Below are 16,648 nucleotides of genomic sequence, written 5' to 3'. Positions count from 1 at the left end.
GTTTTTACAAAATTATCTTGTTTTAGAGAACAAAATGCAATTCCTAACATAAGTGTCAATTGGTGAAATGAAATGTGTAAAATCCCGTTTGTTCGTCGATTTTGACATTTCTTTCTCATGAGAGTTTCTAATTCGTCGCGAATGAAGTTTGACTTTGACAAATGTTTTTTTTTGTGTTTATCATTATTGTGCTTTTTTTTTTAAACAAACGATTGAGAAAATGCGGTCGAAGCTATATTTGTTTAAAAAAAAGTTATTGGTGTCCTTGTTAATAAACAAAACAAGAAAAACATTTCATTTGCATCCATTTAATGCCTTTACCTTTTTACAAGGAGCCACAGCCGAACACCATTCACCACCGAAACCAAAACAAAAATTAAATTATGTAGGTTAAGTACGTGCGATTATTTTAAGGGTCTTGAACATGAGAGCGAACAACGAATGGACGAACAAACGTGATTTTAAATATTTCAAAAAGTCAATTTCAAACAAAACGCATTTAAATTACGCAATGAAATTTACTATTATTTTAGGATAATAAAATTTGCATTTTGTTCTCTATAATAAGACAATTTTGTAAAAACAGTTTGGTAGTAACGAATTGCAGTGTGTTTGCTACGAACTTTCAATCTCTATTCGCGTTCCACATACAATCCACACTACAACAAATTCGTTGCGAGTGTGGATAATGTGGAACACGAATAAAGTCTGACAGTTCGTATCAACTACAATTTTTTTCGCTACGAATAGATATCTTTTCTTAATATATGACTAAGTTTTTGTTAAGAATTTGTGTGGAAATATGTCTTCAAACGTTTATAAACTCACATTTTGTAAATTATTCGTCGTACGTTGGTTGGTCGCGCTCACCTGAATACTGCCTGAATGTCATTCTACAAAGTGAGAGTTTCGATTTTTCAAAACAACAGCGACAGAGATATATTGCTTTTCGTTAACTAGCTCTATTATCTATTGGAAGGCTTACTTTCTCTTTGTCATCTTTTAAATCTACATTGAATGGTTTCTTTGTCTTTTTATTTATGGCGTTACTCATGTTAAAAATAAACTTGAATCTTCTTATGTGTGTAAAATCAATCGTGAAAAATTTAATATTATAAATTTTTGTTTTAAAAGTTCATAGTTCAAGTGAAGTATTCTATAGAATTTTATAAATTTTACGCTTCAATTTAATTTCAAAAGAGTTTATATAAAAATCACAAATATGAATAAATACGACCTTTTTTTAGAACATTTATAACTAAGAGCGAATGAAGTGTAGAAGGATCCATTAGAAATTAAGTGGATTATTATTTCTCATAATAGTCTTCATCAAAACAAACAAATTAAAAAAAGAAAAAACAATTCAAGTCAAATAACTCTGTGGTGTGAATTATTTTTAGCAAATGAACTTGTAGCAAAATATACTCTTTTATAATAAACAAATAACGACGCGTTTTACTTACATACTTAAATACCTATACCAAATATTCGAAAAAGAGAATTTTCAATTGATTATTCCCAAACAAGAATAGGTACATAAATATATTGAAAAGAAAATATCACTACAGTGTGATGTACGATATTCTACAAATTGGAAAAACAAGTGAAATTAAAGCCACTGCGAAAAAAAGAATTATAGTGCATCCATCTACGATGTTCAGAAACTTTTGCGGACCCAACAGAATAAATAGTTACTGCAGACAAAGTATCCCTGCAATAATTTCAGCTGCTGTCCTCACGACGAGACAAACCAGAAGTTTAGTTTGAATTTTGTTTCTCCATTTGTTTTGTGCCGATTAAAATCGAGGAAAGTTTAGATTTATTTTGAAGATAAAAAGTAAAATTCTACTAATTCTACTTTCGTGCATCACAAAAAGTTTCAAGTAAATACTAAATATACCTAATTTACGATCAAAAACGTTTTCCCCAAAAGAATATTGTTCGTAAGAGATTCTATTCATATCAAGGGAGGACTTTTGTCTTTGTTTGTTGTTTTAAGTGCGAGAAATCAAATAATCGTATTTGATCGTGTTTGTCTTTCTATAGAATAATTGAAAGGAAACAAGTAAATATGAAATTACTTGAGAGCTCACGGTTTGAGGCAATCAATAATGCCCTATCAATACAAACTGGGGACAGTACTATTTTTGGACGCATAGAGAGCTACTCTTGCAAAATGGTGGCAGCGGATAAGACTTTGTATAAGCGGTTCACTTCCGAAATTCATGGAATCGGTCCGCATGATTTGCAAGCTTTGTCGCCGCCTCAGACTATAGCAGACTTATCGCCGAATTTCAATAGGAATAGCAGCCAGTCAGGAGATGAAGGCATAATTTTGTGTGACACCATCTCAAGGAAGACTCTGTTTCATTTAATTGCAACTTTAAATGCTGCTTTTGAGCCTGATTACGATTTTACTGACGCAAAGGTAAATGATACACATTTATTAAACCAAATCATTTTTCTTTATTATTTTTGAAAAAGTGTATAATAAATAAAATATTTAGTTTTTTTTTTCAAATTCAGTTATTTTATATTATTTGTATGTTCAGTCCTTGTCTAGCTTTACAGTCGCATTCCTACGTCCTTATTTTGGTGAACTTTTGTTAAAGTCTAAAATACAATAAATGGAATTAACTAGTTTTGAATCCAAAAGTTTGTCACACGAAGGTACAAGGAGAGCAATGGTACACCTAAAGGTGCGTGTCCTTTTTAGATTACTTCTGCTAGTTAAATCTCGAGAGCAACTCTTTTTTTTTGTTTTGTTCCTACTATACATAAATGATGTATGCAAAGTTTTGAAGCATTGTAAAATAGTCATGTTTGCCGATGATGCCCTAATATACATCGTGGGTAGAGATGTGTCAGCTTTAACTCAGCAACTACAAGAAGATCTCGACAGCATAAGCATCTGGTTCAAAGCTAACAAGCTGAAGACAAATGTTCAAAAAACGAAGGCGATGATATTTAAAACGCAGTGCAATATAGACTTAAGTATAGACAATGAAAACATAGAACAAGTAGATCAAATAAAATACTTAGGTGTGATAATAGATCAGAATTTAAAGTTCGATAAACATGTGGACTATATTGTTAAAAAAATATCCAAAAAAGTGCAATTTTTTCGAAGAATCAAAAGTAAATTAGATTTCAATGCATCTATTAGAGTATATAATGTTATAATAAAACCACATTTTGAATATTGTTCATCTGTATTATTTCTGTTAAGTCAAAGTAACATATATAGACTGCAAAAACTCCAAAACAAATCAATGCGAATAATATTAAATTGTAATCGTTATACAAGTATTTTAAATATGTTAAATCGACTAGAGTGGTTAAGCGTTAAACAACAGTTAGTAGTAGATGTTCTATTGTTTGTTCAAAAAATGAGAATGGGAGATTTGCCTAGCTATTTTAGTGATTTAGTTAGATATGTGGGTGAAGTCCAACCATATCAATTGCGAAATGTAAATAATTTGCGACTTCCTAATTATAGAAACACAATAACACAAAACAGTGTAATATACAAAGGCTTTCAAATTTTTAATTCCTTGCCAGAACATGTTAAACTGGAAACAAATTTTAATATATATAAGTGCAATGTAAATGAATTTGTCAAAACTAATTTTTAAGATATATAATAATTGTATTATAAAGTAGCTTAATTTATTTACTATAAATGCTAAATAAAATCAAATCAAATCAAATCAAAATCAAACTCTCGGGAGACAGTCCATTTGAGAACCAAATTTTAGAAGTTTTTCTATCGCAAGCTCTCTGCTAGAATATTCATAGTTTTCTTGCTGAGAGTACTCTCATAATCGTGTCCACTTGATAGATTTCTCCTGCTAGCATATTATCAGTTGGCCATGTATTCTATCCACACTGATAACTTCCCACCCCGTCTGTCGATTTGCCTTGCTTAAAAGGTCTGTAGGTTTTCGTGTTTTGTTAAAAAAAAAATGTCAGTTGAATTATTTAAAAATTACCAACAACATTTTGCATTTGATGTAATAGTTCGATTTCAAAACCATTTTTTGTAAACGAGATTTTTAGCCCAAAAACAATTTTTACCAATTTTAGTTGCATTTGATTTTATTTCTTAAATAAATAAATACAAATTGGATGAATGAATCTAATTTAAAGTCAATATCTTCTATTGTTCACGAGATATCGAGAACCGAATATCAATTTTTACCAAATTTGCGTACTATTTTTTGTAGATTTTATTTTTTACGAAATTTTTATAAAAAAAAACTACAGGGGTGGAATCGGCTAAGGTGATTGTTAGTAAATGACAATCGAAATTATCGAATTCGATCTACATAAGGTGATAGTCAAATTGATACCTAAAAAGCTATCGCAAAAAATGTGATAGACGTTTTCAAACAAATTTGTTGATTCCGAATAGAGCTACCAGACGCTTTCACAAAGGACTGGAAAATTTTCGTAGTTCACTTTGTTTCTTTTAAAAAACACATTCCTGTGACCGACAAAGCTTACGACATTCGACATTCAAAAAATTGATAGTCAACAATCACCTTAGCCGATTCCACCCCAGAATATCGATAACAATATTTTCTGTGAAATAAAAAAAGTTTGAAGACAATAATTTTGATATATGTCGAAAGTAAATTTTTACCAAGTTTTAAATAAAATAAGATAAAATAAGTTGGAAGCCATAATCTCAAATTTTTGAAGAGTTATTCAAGTCAAAATTCAATTTTTAACAACTTAGAGCATTGTTTTTTTAGGTTTTTAGTTTTTATAAACAACTGTCAATTCGATTTTTCTCAAAATTTGTTAAAAACGTTATTCTTCGTTGCACAAAATTGTTTTGGAGATAAAATCATTTTTTATTCGTACAATTTTCGAGGTGACAATTTTTTTTTCAGTTTTTTTTTTTTTTTGATTTATATAAAAAGCTGTTAATTGGATTTTTTTCATAAAATATATAATATAAAATTTAATTCAAATCTCTAGCGTTTTTGGTTCGTGAGATATTTGGGGTTAACCAACATTTTCAACTTTTTTTTAACTGCTATTGTAAAAAAACCACCCACTCAATTTTCTTGAGATCCCTTTCCACATCTTTCTGCATTATTATCTGTATAACAACATTTATTTGAAGTCCATATACTTTACTAGTTCTTGAGCTATAGACGTCGAAATACCTCGAGAATGTAGGAAATGTACGTACAGACGCATGCACAGACATCTTTCTAAAAATCTTTCATTTCGACTCTAGGGATCTTGAAACGTCGAGAAATGTCAAAATTTTCAATTTGACAAATCGGACCAATTATAATAACTTCTTATGGGAAGTTAAAAATGTGTATTCAAATCAAATTTATATAAAAAAAAGACATAGTTTCCACTGCTTCGCCATGTTTACTCTCGACAGCTAATCGCAAAATACGAACTGTGTTTGTTGGTATTCTGCGAGCTTATCTCGGATAGTGGTAAACACAATATGTGTGCACTTGCGAGTGACTTTCAAAAAAAACGAATGTCGAGAGTAATTAGTCAACTCTCCGCGAGCTACTCTTCAGAATATGTCCACTTGCGAGATCTCTTTCAAGAGCAGCTTGAGAGGGACTCGCAGCACGCTTACTCTCAAATGGACACGCACCTTAAGAAAGAATTAACACACTCTACAATAAGAGGATGAACAGTTTCGATGGTTTTCAATATTCCATTAATTCTTTTCTATTTGAAAAAAGATTGAAGTGCATTTGAAAGTTCACGGAAACAGGATTAGTTGGCCAGTTTCCAAATTGTCAACTATAAATAAAAAGCCAATTTTAAATTGAATTTTAGACACTCAGTGTTTTTTTAGTATTATTATCAATATTCCTCAATTTTTTTAACAATAAACTGAAAATAAAGTGTTCAACATTGTTGTTTTTACTTTTGCTGGAAAAAAAAACTTAAAAACTTAAAAATGATTCTTGGGAACATTGCGATACCTATGTAGAGACATGGACATTAAAATAGACACAGAGACAGTTGCTAAGAGTAAACCCAAATTAAAACAACAACATACATTAGAAGTAGTTTTAACTGTTATCAAAAAAAGTTAGAATTTCTTATGCAAAAAACATGGGTTTTATTTTTTTTGCTTGTTGATTGTTTGAAGATGATCGTTTCTTATTCAAGGCTGAGTTTTTGATGGACATTAAAATAGAAACGCATTGGAACACAGAGCTTAATATATTTCAATAATATTACAATTAATTCTAAGGAAAATATGGGTCGCGGTATGCATTGTTCCCTAGAAGAGAAAGCTATCATTTTAGTTCTAAAAGGTCAGGAAAATAGCCGGAATAATGAAAGATAATTTGCGCCTCAAAAAAAGATCCTTACAAGTCTTTAAGGGAAATAAAAAACGAACTACAGCTTTCAATAACTTCCATAACTGTTCGTAGAAGACTTGTTGAAGCTAACTTGCTTAGAAGAATCGCAAGAATGGTGCCCTTTCTAAAGAAAACAAAAAATAACAACGCGGTTTAAATTCGCCCACGTTATTCTTGACAGTAAATTAACGTTCTGTGACCATTATATCTTTATAGTTAAAAAAGCTAACAAAGTTCTAGGTTTTATTAAACGTTTTTCTCGTGACTTTCGTGTCCCATACGTCTTAAAACTTCTTTATGTATCATTTGTAAGGCCAATACTTGAATACGGCTGTGTTATATGGGCACCATACTATTCAGTCCATATTGACAGACTTGAAAGTATCCAAAAAAGATGTATGCGTTTTTATCTTCGTTTTCTTCCGTTTTCCCAAATATTTACACCACCTCCTTATTCTCAGAGACTTTTGCTAATAAACCTCCCTACACTTTCACAACATAGACAATATCCCCAATTTTGTTTTATTTTAAAATTAATTAATGGTTCTATTATATCCGCAACAGCTCCGAATCGTCTAAATTTTAGCTATAGTCAAACTAGCATAAGAAGACAGATACCTTTATGTCCGATCTTTAGCAGAACTAACTATTGTATGAATAGCCCTTTAAATCAATTGATTTCAGTCTTCAATAAATTTTATAATTTAATTTCATCTGTTAATGACAATGTTAAAAGTAAACATTTTAAAGAAAGCTTTTTTAATTTGTTATAGTATTTGTTTATTTCTATATTAATTAAAATTTTAAATTAAAAATTATGTAAATAGCTATAAGTTTATATTAACGTTAGATAATTAACGGATTAAATAAATAAATCATTTTGATTGGAGTGGGCCACAAGGAGGCACAGTTTTTTGTGGATGGATGAAACAAAGATAAATTTGTTCGGAAGTGATGGCAGACAAACCGTTAGAAGGCTTAATTCAAAAGAACTTAATCCAAATACATCCAGAAAACGGTCAAGAATTGTGGCGGTAGTATCATACTTTGGGGTTGATTTTTTTTTTGGTATGACGTTGGACCAAAACATTTGAAGGATACGTTGCTGCCTTATGCGGATGAAAACCTGCATCTCAAATGTGATCTACAGCAGGACAACGGCCCTAAGCACACATTCAAATGTGCTCAAAAGTATTTTAAGGACCAAAAAATCAGCGTATTGGAGTGGCCATCATAATTGCCTGACCTAAATCCCATACAACATTTTGGGGGAGATTTAAAATGTGCGGTTGGGAAACATTTAACAAAAAATAAAGCCCAACTGTGGAGGATGGTTCAACAGGAGTGGTACAATATTTCAATTGACAGATGCCGCCGATTATTTGAATCAATATTCAACAGATGTCACACTGAAATTAATACTAAGGGTCAAACTACCAGATCTTAAAATAATTTTTAATCTATTTTAATGTCCACGAAATTTGCTCCTTTTTTATACAATTATGAATTTAAAATAAATTAAATTACATTTTAATGAGTAATTTTAGTTTGAAAGAAAAAAATGAAGACCAAACTTGAAAAAAAAAATCGTTTTTAAGTCAATAAAAACTTGAAATTTTAAAACTCTGTTTGGTGTTTCTATTTTAACACTGGAGTACACGCGCCCTATTTTTGTACACCAATGCACGCGTGGCCTACTATGGTAGACCATTTAATAATGTTAATAATTTTTTATTTTGAAAACATATAAATGAAAAAAATATTTGTACGTAATATTCATTTAGACTTAAACATTTAATAATCATAATTAATGAATTTTAAGTTGTAGTGTAAAGAAAAAAAATAATTATTTCAATACAAAAAAAAAATAACAAAAATGGCAGTTCAGAGATCAATAGGTCAATTTTTTTTTGTTAATTGTTAAAAATATATACAAAAATTAATTTTCGTAGCATCGAAAACACACTACAGCCTGGTGGTCGGTACAAATCCATTTGTGGCAAGTCTTGCATCATTTTTTGGTGGATCTATTTCGGGCCCTGGAACATTCAGCGCATCTGCCCACTCGCCCCATCTTCGGTGCCAGCTAGTGCTGTACCTGTTCAGATTTCCCTAAAAGCATCCCAATTCTAGTTCTTAGTTGCCTAGGAACTGTTTCAATCGATAGCCGGTTATTTAGTAACGGTTTTATCAGATTTTATGACAAGTCCTGCAAAAAGGTACGCCTCAAAATTTTTTCATGGCTCACGTTCATTTGGTTGATAACAAGAGCGTTGACACCAGCAATATTCATCAAATCAAAAAATACTGTAAGTGGCCATAGGCGGCAGTTCCGTATAACACTGTACTGCTTGCACATTTTATCAACAACGTCAACACCACACTTCGTACGATTATAAAAAAGTAATTATTTCTGGTTTGCATTCTTCATGCGTATCGGGATCAATTGCTGCATCGTAATGCATTGTTAAGAGTAATGTGACCGACTTGTTTCTTTTTGCGACATATGAAACAAGTGTCACGTCTTTCTGAAATCCAAAAATTGAACTCTTGATTTCTCTAGCTTTAGAAGCCTTAAATTCCTTAGGTATTGCAGGTCTATTAGATTTCATTGTACCCACAACTGTGATTTTCTTCTGCAACAATTCCTTAGCTAGAGGTAGGTTCGTAAAATAATTATCCATTGTAACATTACAACTCAAACCGAAAAGTGGATCCAGAAGTCTATGGACAACATCATTCACCCTGTTGGACTTTTGAAACGGACCTTCAGGCTGTGCTCCAACGTAGATTTCAAAGTTGTTAAATATGGAAGCTTTGTATCCACTACCATGAAGATTTTTATTCCGAATTTATCTGGTTTGTTGGGTATATACACGATAAATCCGCAACGACCTCGAAAACCCACAAGTTGTACATCCAACGTCAAATAGTCACTGGGAACGAAATTATTGCAGCAATTTACAGTGAACAAATCTACAACTTTTCTTATTGGGGCCAATTTATCAAATTCTCGGCGTTGAGCTCTGTCAGTGACGTCATCAAATCTTATAGTTCTCAAAAGAAAACGAAATCTATTTATTGACATCGCCGTGTATACTATTTCTAATGCCGTGCCTTGAAAAATCTTTTAGGTTCCGACGCCCATTTCTGGATACTCCAATTACATACAACAACCCCAGAAAAGCTCTCATTCCAATAGAGTCGGTGGGTTTAGCATCCCGGTCTCTTTGTTGTTTTTTATCTTGCCAATATATATATTAGTGCAACTTACAAGAATATCCATAATGTCCTGTGTAAAAAATAATTCAAAACTCGACACCGTATCCTTGGCTTTCCTAGCTGCTTCTCCTTTTGGGCCTGATCGTATTACCCGAATGTTATGGGCTCGAGTTCTAGTAGCTGGTGGTACATTTTTTGACCAAATTGTACCATTTGGACATTTGTAGACTGATGGTCTTCTACCAAACAATTCCGCGAGCGGTATATTCGTCAGAGTCGTCCAATCCACTTTCGAATTCTTGAATGTCCACCTCACGCTCACGAACCAAGATTTCAAAATCTGGTAACGGTCCTAGTTCCTCTTCTTCACTGTCAATTGGATCATCGAAGACATCATCTGTCTCCATCTCCAAAAGCCATCTATCTAGGTCTTAATTACTCATGATGAAAAACTTTTATTTTTTAAAAAAAAACAGAAACAGAAATCAAAACAAATTGGTACACGAATACTCGAGCGGACTACTATGGTAGACAATTGACTTTGGCATTTAATTACATAACAATGCAATCGCGAACACATGAAGTGAGATACTGACCTGTTGACAAATTTAGTTAATAAGACTTATCTGAATTGACACTAATCTGACATAAAAAACTTTTAAGTTATGAGACAAATTTTACTGTGGTGTACTATAGTAGGCCACGCGTGCACTCCAGTGTTAATGTTATCTAAACTGAGATAAACCTTTGGTAGAAACATAGCAAATCTAATTATCTTTTCTATTGTTTTCTTTAGCAAAATAAGCCCAGTTAGTCCATTTTCACTAGCAAAACTAAATAATATCAACAGTAATAGATTGATTTTTTTCCAATGGAAAGAACACATGATTCCAAATGCCCATGCCCAACGAACACAGCCATCGAGATACAAATGCAATATCAATCGTACCAACATAGAAGAACGAAATCCATAAGATCCATTCGAGACTCGTGTTAATGTCGAAAACCCACCCGTAGTAAGATTCTACTTTAACTTTTATCGGTAGTATTCATACTGCGGATATTGTTTTTGTTATTCGTGTAAAATGCTACTATACTATTGATATATTTGTATTATAATAAATTATAATAATCATTATATTTTCAATAAAATGACATAATTTTCTTTTAATTTCTTTACAGTCACATGAATTCAGCAAAGAACCATCTGTTCACTGGGTCATGAATTCAGTGCATTCAAATTTGTCTGCACTTGCTGGAGATCAATATCAATTGCTCCGTCAGTCGTTATGGTCGGCTATTGATGACGAGATCAATATAGCAGAATGTGACATTTACAGCTATAACCCGGATTTAAGCTCTGATCCATTTGGAGAACCTGGCTGCTTGTGGTCCTTTAATTACTTCTTTTATAATAAGAAACTAAAGAGGATAGTATTCTTCACATGCCGCGCTGTTAAGTAAGTAAATATATATTTTTATACCAAACATTATTTTGAATGCATTTAAATTATTTATGTTTTTATTTGTTAAATATTGCAAGTGGTCATTTCTAAAGAACTCCTAAAAAAATGCATATAAACACAAAAATTTATCGCCCAAAAGTCTTCGAAAATGCCTAGACCAATTTTTGAGGATGTTTTTTATTAAGAGACAAAAAAGCTTATTTGTAAACTCGGTCATCTACAAATACTTAAGATACCATAACCTATTTAAATCATAAAACCTCTAAACTTAAATTGATCACTGTAGGTATTGCAATTAGAGGTCCAGGTTCTATCTTCCATTTGTTGAATTTTCCATCATTTTGACCTAATGGTTTAATAGTACATAAAATTGTGAACAGGAACTAAAAGAAAAAACTAAACCATTTTCGGCAGTAACTGACAACGCCAAAATCAGCAGCATGTACTATCAAATCGTTAAATAGCCTACGGGCAAAAGCCAATAAAATCTATGCTAACTTGACCAATCACCCTCATGATGTAATTGATTTCACTGAGGCATGGCTATGTTAATCAATTCTTGATTCTAAACTTTGTGATAGCAACAACCAAATTTAGCGCCTTGATCGTAATTCTAACTTTGATTACAAAATTCGGTAATGTCCACTCTCCTCGATGACTTCGCACAATCTTCACTTGAAATATTATGCATAATGTCTTATGGTTTCCTATACGTAGTGACCAAATGCACCCGGTATTGTTCCAACCGTTGACATAACTAAAAACATTGATCAAGTTGGCTTACTCGTCAACTATCAATCAGAATCTTTGAACTCATTTGATTTGCCAGAAAGGAAAGTCATGATACTAGCAGCAAAAAATTTACTTTACCGTTTAATCGAAACAACCAATCTGAAATCGATATTGACGTCAGAAATAGTACCCGGAGTTTGTTGGAAAATCTATCCATAGTATAGTAGGATTTTACACGAATAACAAAAACAATATTCATAGCATGAATAAAACCCATAAAAGTTTGAGTAGAATATTACTATGGATGGGGTTTTATACGAGTCTCTAATGGATCTTATGTGATTTCGTTCTCAAATTTTGGTCAGATTGATATTGCATTTGTATCTCGATGGCTGTGTACGTTGAGTAGTTGTTCATTTGGAATCATGAGTGTTTTCCATTGGGGAAACAAATCTATTACTGTTTTAGTAATAATTATTTAGTTTTGTTAGTGAAAATGGGCTTATTTTGCAAGGGAAAACAATAGAAAAGATGATAAAGTTTTGCTATGTTTCCACCAAACGTTTATCTCAGTTTAGATTTAATCTTTCTGGTGTTTCCACCGCACAAAATTTAAAAATGATTAAGTATGACAGCAATTTCTAAAATGCAAATGGTTTTTCCATGTTTTCGATGTGTGAAGTGCAAGTGAGATAGTTTGATTCGTGTTAAACAATGAAGAACTAAATAGTTCAGCACCATATAAGAATCTGCTACCAACTCCATGTCCATTTTTTTTTGTAATTTGATTAAAACAAAACTATATTTTTTTTTACACAAACATGCTATTTGCAACAGACCATAGTGCATTATCTGTAAAACCAACTTCTCCACACAGGTTTTTCTTCTCAAATTTTGACTCGACTCCGATCTCCGACTGGAATCAAGCTCATTTCAACTCGATTCAGTTATATAAATAATTGAGACGAGCTTCAAGCTCGCTTCAATAACACATGTTTATGTAGTAGTCTACGAACAAACCCCCTCCTTGAAGCAATTGTTAAATTAACTTTTTTAAATGAAATCTCAATTTCCAAATATTTTCTTACCATTTATTTTTGAAAATTGTCCATTTTATTAGTTTTAGTTAGTTTTTTTTGGTAAGTTAATTTTAATATTTAATTTTCAAAAAAACTCAATGTGTGTGTTTTTTTTTATTATTATTCTGACAGATCTTCTTTCAGTTGTACCAATTTTTAAATACAAAAATCTGGCTACTGCGGATCGTTTTGTTGGCAATTTTTCACTGTACTATATATGGAATACCAAACAAATGCACTTAGTAGCGCCAGATATTCTCGCAATGAAAAATGAAACTACAACAGTCAAAATATTGAAATTGTAAGGTCGTAGAAATATCTAGGTCTGTTGATGATCCCAACCCTTAATATAAAGTTATCAACCCAGTTAAAGTTATCAAAGGCGAAAATGCAAGGAAAGTTGGCCATAGTTGATCAAACTACGAGCAACTGAGTCTATTTCTGCGAATATTCGAAATTCTATGATGTTGAAAGGTTTTTGAGTTTCAAAGGTTTTGAGCCTATCAATAAATCCTTTTTGGTATTTTTATGTTTCGAGATTTGCAAAAGTTTTCGATTGCAATGCAATTCGTGGTAGGGCTGACTTTCTTTAAGGAATTTTCAATAGCCTTCGAATACACCTAATTACATGCTTTATTTGGAAACATCAGTTTGACCATTATTTCTTTAATTGAATTTTAATAATGTAGCGAACATCTTATAGATAGAAGACGAAGGCTTACCCAAGCTGAACCTAAAAAGCATAATTTTATCAAGAGAGTATCTTGCTAGAAAGTGGGAGGAATTGTGAACTGAATGTAGGGAAAATGTGCACATTCACTTGAGGAGCTGATTTCAGAATCTATTGGAAGGAGCAAGTTGCTCCAAATATAGTAGTTGTTTATAGGAAGAGCAATTTTCATAACACAGGATGGTTTTACAGCCAGAATGAAACGTACGTAATTCCTAAACCGATTTCCTCTTAGCATGGTAACGGTTGGTAGATGTCGACCATCTCGTTGCAAAATATCTCATTCTCGGATAATTCCCAGTTAGATACTTTGCCAAAACATCTACGGATAAAAAGTAGACTGCCAATCGATTCTAATGTAAGGTTTGGTTAAAGTGGCTGTTCGTAATGAAGTAGTACACAATAAGGCCAGTTTAATGCCCATTTTTATATCAAATGAGGTTTTCTTTTAAGCTTAATAAAACCAGTTTTAGTCCCCTACGAAACATGAAAGACTGATTATGTTAATTTGATTGAGGTCGTTAAGATCGTTATAGAAAAATTCTCCTGGGTAAGTCCTAGGCAAGCACATTGAACGCTTTTTAAATTTAGTGAAGGAAAAATGTTTTCCGTGATCTGACACGTGGTGATGTTATTCCACCTGATCTTTGCCTTCTTCATAGAGTCTTGTATCAGCAATAGTTTAGATGTAGCGATTGGTATGCCAGCACTAGCAATAGCTTACATGTAGTTATTGGTATGCCAACATTAGCCAAACGTGTAAGAATGGGTTGTCTTCACTACTTCTGCGAGTTCATCTGCCTTACAACGTCCTGGAATGTCTATGGAACCAAAGCAAAGGTGAATGTTAAATTTGTTTGCTATCGCCATAAGATATGATCGTTAGTTGTGGACTGTTATAGAGTTTGTAGAAACAGAGATAATATTTTATGTTAATGTTAAGTTTAAACAAATTGAAATAAACATAAATACGGTGGCGCAACAATCCGTAAAGAACCAGGGCCTAGTGTGCGAGTAATTACAGGGATTGAGGAGACCTGCAGTTTATATGCCGAATCCGAACGGCTAATTTCGGAAAGTACTTTTTCATGACAAGAATTACTCTTGGAGAATTGGTCAATTCTTCGCAAAAGGCAGTACCCGTGAATATAAAAACTTTAGGTGGCACAGGCAGGGATCAAACCCAAGAACTCTGGCATGACAGTCCAACGCATTAACCATCATGCCACGAGTACTACAAAAACAAATTGAAATACTATTTTGAAGATTTCGGCTACTAAAGGACAAGATTAAAGGATAAATATATGGGAGGAAATTAGTTGAGCTCTCGCATTCCAATGACACCAACTGACGTAGCATTTGAATTTTAACATGTCCTGTGGATAAATAAATCCCAGTGTCAGTCGTTAAGTTTTTACGCCGGTTATCTGGAAATGTAAAGTTGCATGTTGCCTGGGGCCCTACTATGTTACTCGATTCTACAATGAAATTGCTCGAATTCTAAAAATTGGTACTATGTATCTATTTGACTACTTTCGAACCAACGAGAATCGAATAGTTCTAGTAGTGCCAACTACATATTATATTCTTATGAACTTTCGAATAAACGAGGAACTACGTAACTCGAAAACAGAATTAAAAACAAGGCAAAATCGAAAATAATCTCATCAATAATTAAATGTGTTTGCGAGCGAAGTTTTTTTGTCAAAGTGTAAGTAAAATGTTGAATATGATTCCACCAGGAGTTCATAATTTTTGTCAAAAATAGCGTTTGGACTTTCGTTACTCTTCTTCATTCATTCATGACTCTTTCGATTGAAGTCAAAACTTCGGAAAGTATTTTTGACATGGTTTGCTGTGCAATTCCAGCGTTCTTGTCACCGATTTGGTTTTGGTAACCTCCTGTTGCCGAAAAATTCAATGCTGCTGATAACATAATGATAATCGGAACAGCATTTTGTCGGCAAGTAGTCATGTCGGATGATCTGGTGTTAAGTAAGAACATAAATCCGTCTTTAGAAAGCTCCTAACAAAACTAAAACATATTATTATATTTTTTATAAGAATGCGTTCAAATATTCAACCATTTATATTTGTACAAACTTTTTCTCACTCAGCATTATTTCACTTATTCTTCTGCGTTCAAATTGCTCGTACCGTTCTTTTTTTCTTTGAAAACTGAACCAAATTCCAACGTTGTCCATTTTTGTAAAAATTATTATTGTCCAAAAATTTGATGTTTTATTTTTAAAAATGTCAAACAACTCGATACTCTTGAACGTACATTTTTTTTTGAAAACAAGTTGGTATAACCGTCGTCCAATTCTACTTTCATACGTAGTACAATTTGAAAGTAGAATCGTAAATGAGTTTCGAATAGAATCAAAAGTAGAATCGAGTTACATAGTAGAGCCCTTGATCTTACAACAAATAAACAAAAAGTATTGTGTACTTTTCAAAAGAATATTAAGTTTAGTTGTTTATACAAAAAATATTTTTCTAAGCTAACGATTTAAATGTATAATTGTTTTTTTTTTGCTTTTTTTTCTTTTCAGTTCATTGCACAGCGCAGATACTTCTGACTTTTCCATGGAAGAAGATGGATATTAGTAATATCATTGCCGAAAATATAAAAGGAAAATAACTTACTGGGACTTTCGTTTCAGTTAGAATCAATATCATAATAAATTTTTTATTTCAACAAGTTTGAATACTTTTTTTTTCTAGTTATATTTTCTGCACAATAATGTTAGATTTTAATTGAACTTAAAAAGCAAAGTTAAAGGCACATGCAGAAATTTGTTCTTGCGTGAATAATGAATTTTTAAATAAACTTCGTAAGGCCTTTTGTTTGTTGTTTGTAAACAAAACACATCCTCCCTGTTTCTTATCATTACATATTATAATATTGAATAATCAAATAATTATTATGAATGAAAATCTGAGGAAAACAAACAGAAATTAAAATAATTAATTGTTTAGTATTCATAAACATAATTGTCATTATTTAATCATTAACATTTCATACATTATAAAAGATTTTGGTTTTGGTAGTTACAA

At 32.1% G+C, this 16,648-nt stretch overlaps 1 protein-coding gene across 1 annotated transcript; it reads left to right on the top strand.

Annotated features, from left to right (window-relative positions):
* The first annotated feature begins 1,037 nt into the window (after nt 1-1,037).
* Nucleotides 1,038-16,295, top strand: LOC129949595 (repressor of RNA polymerase III transcription MAF1 homolog). The gene is made up of 3 exons (XM_056061153.1): nt 1,038-2,428; nt 10,764-11,041; nt 16,144-16,295. The coding sequence occupies exons 1-3, from the start codon at nt 2,072-2,074 to the stop codon at nt 16,196-16,198; spliced, it is 690 nt and encodes a 229-aa protein (XP_055917128.1). The 5' UTR covers nt 1,038-2,071; the 3' UTR covers nt 16,199-16,295.
* The last annotated feature ends 353 nt before the right edge of the window (nt 16,296-16,648 follow it).

The sequence above is a fragment of the Eupeodes corollae genome, chromosome 3 (genome assembly GCF_945859685.1).
Source record: "Eupeodes corollae chromosome 3, idEupCoro1.1, whole genome shotgun sequence".
NCBI lineage: Eukaryota > Metazoa > Arthropoda > Insecta > Diptera > Syrphidae > Eupeodes > Eupeodes corollae.
This window is presented reverse-complemented; position numbering and strand designations above follow the sequence as displayed.

Bases quoted from the DNA above. Each gene is read 5' to 3' on its own strand.
- LOC129949595 (XM_056061153.1), top strand. From the start codon at position 2,072: ATGAAATTACTTGAGAGCTCACGGTTTGAGGCAATCAATAATGCCCTA. The intron at 2,429-10,763 runs GTAAATGATACA...ATTTCTTTACAG, and splicing joins ACGATTTTACTGACGCAAAG to TCACATGAATTCAGCAAAGA. The intron at 11,042-16,143 runs GTAAGTAAATAT...TTTTCTTTTCAG, and splicing joins TTCACATGCCGCGCTGTTAA to TTCATTGCACAGCGCAGATA.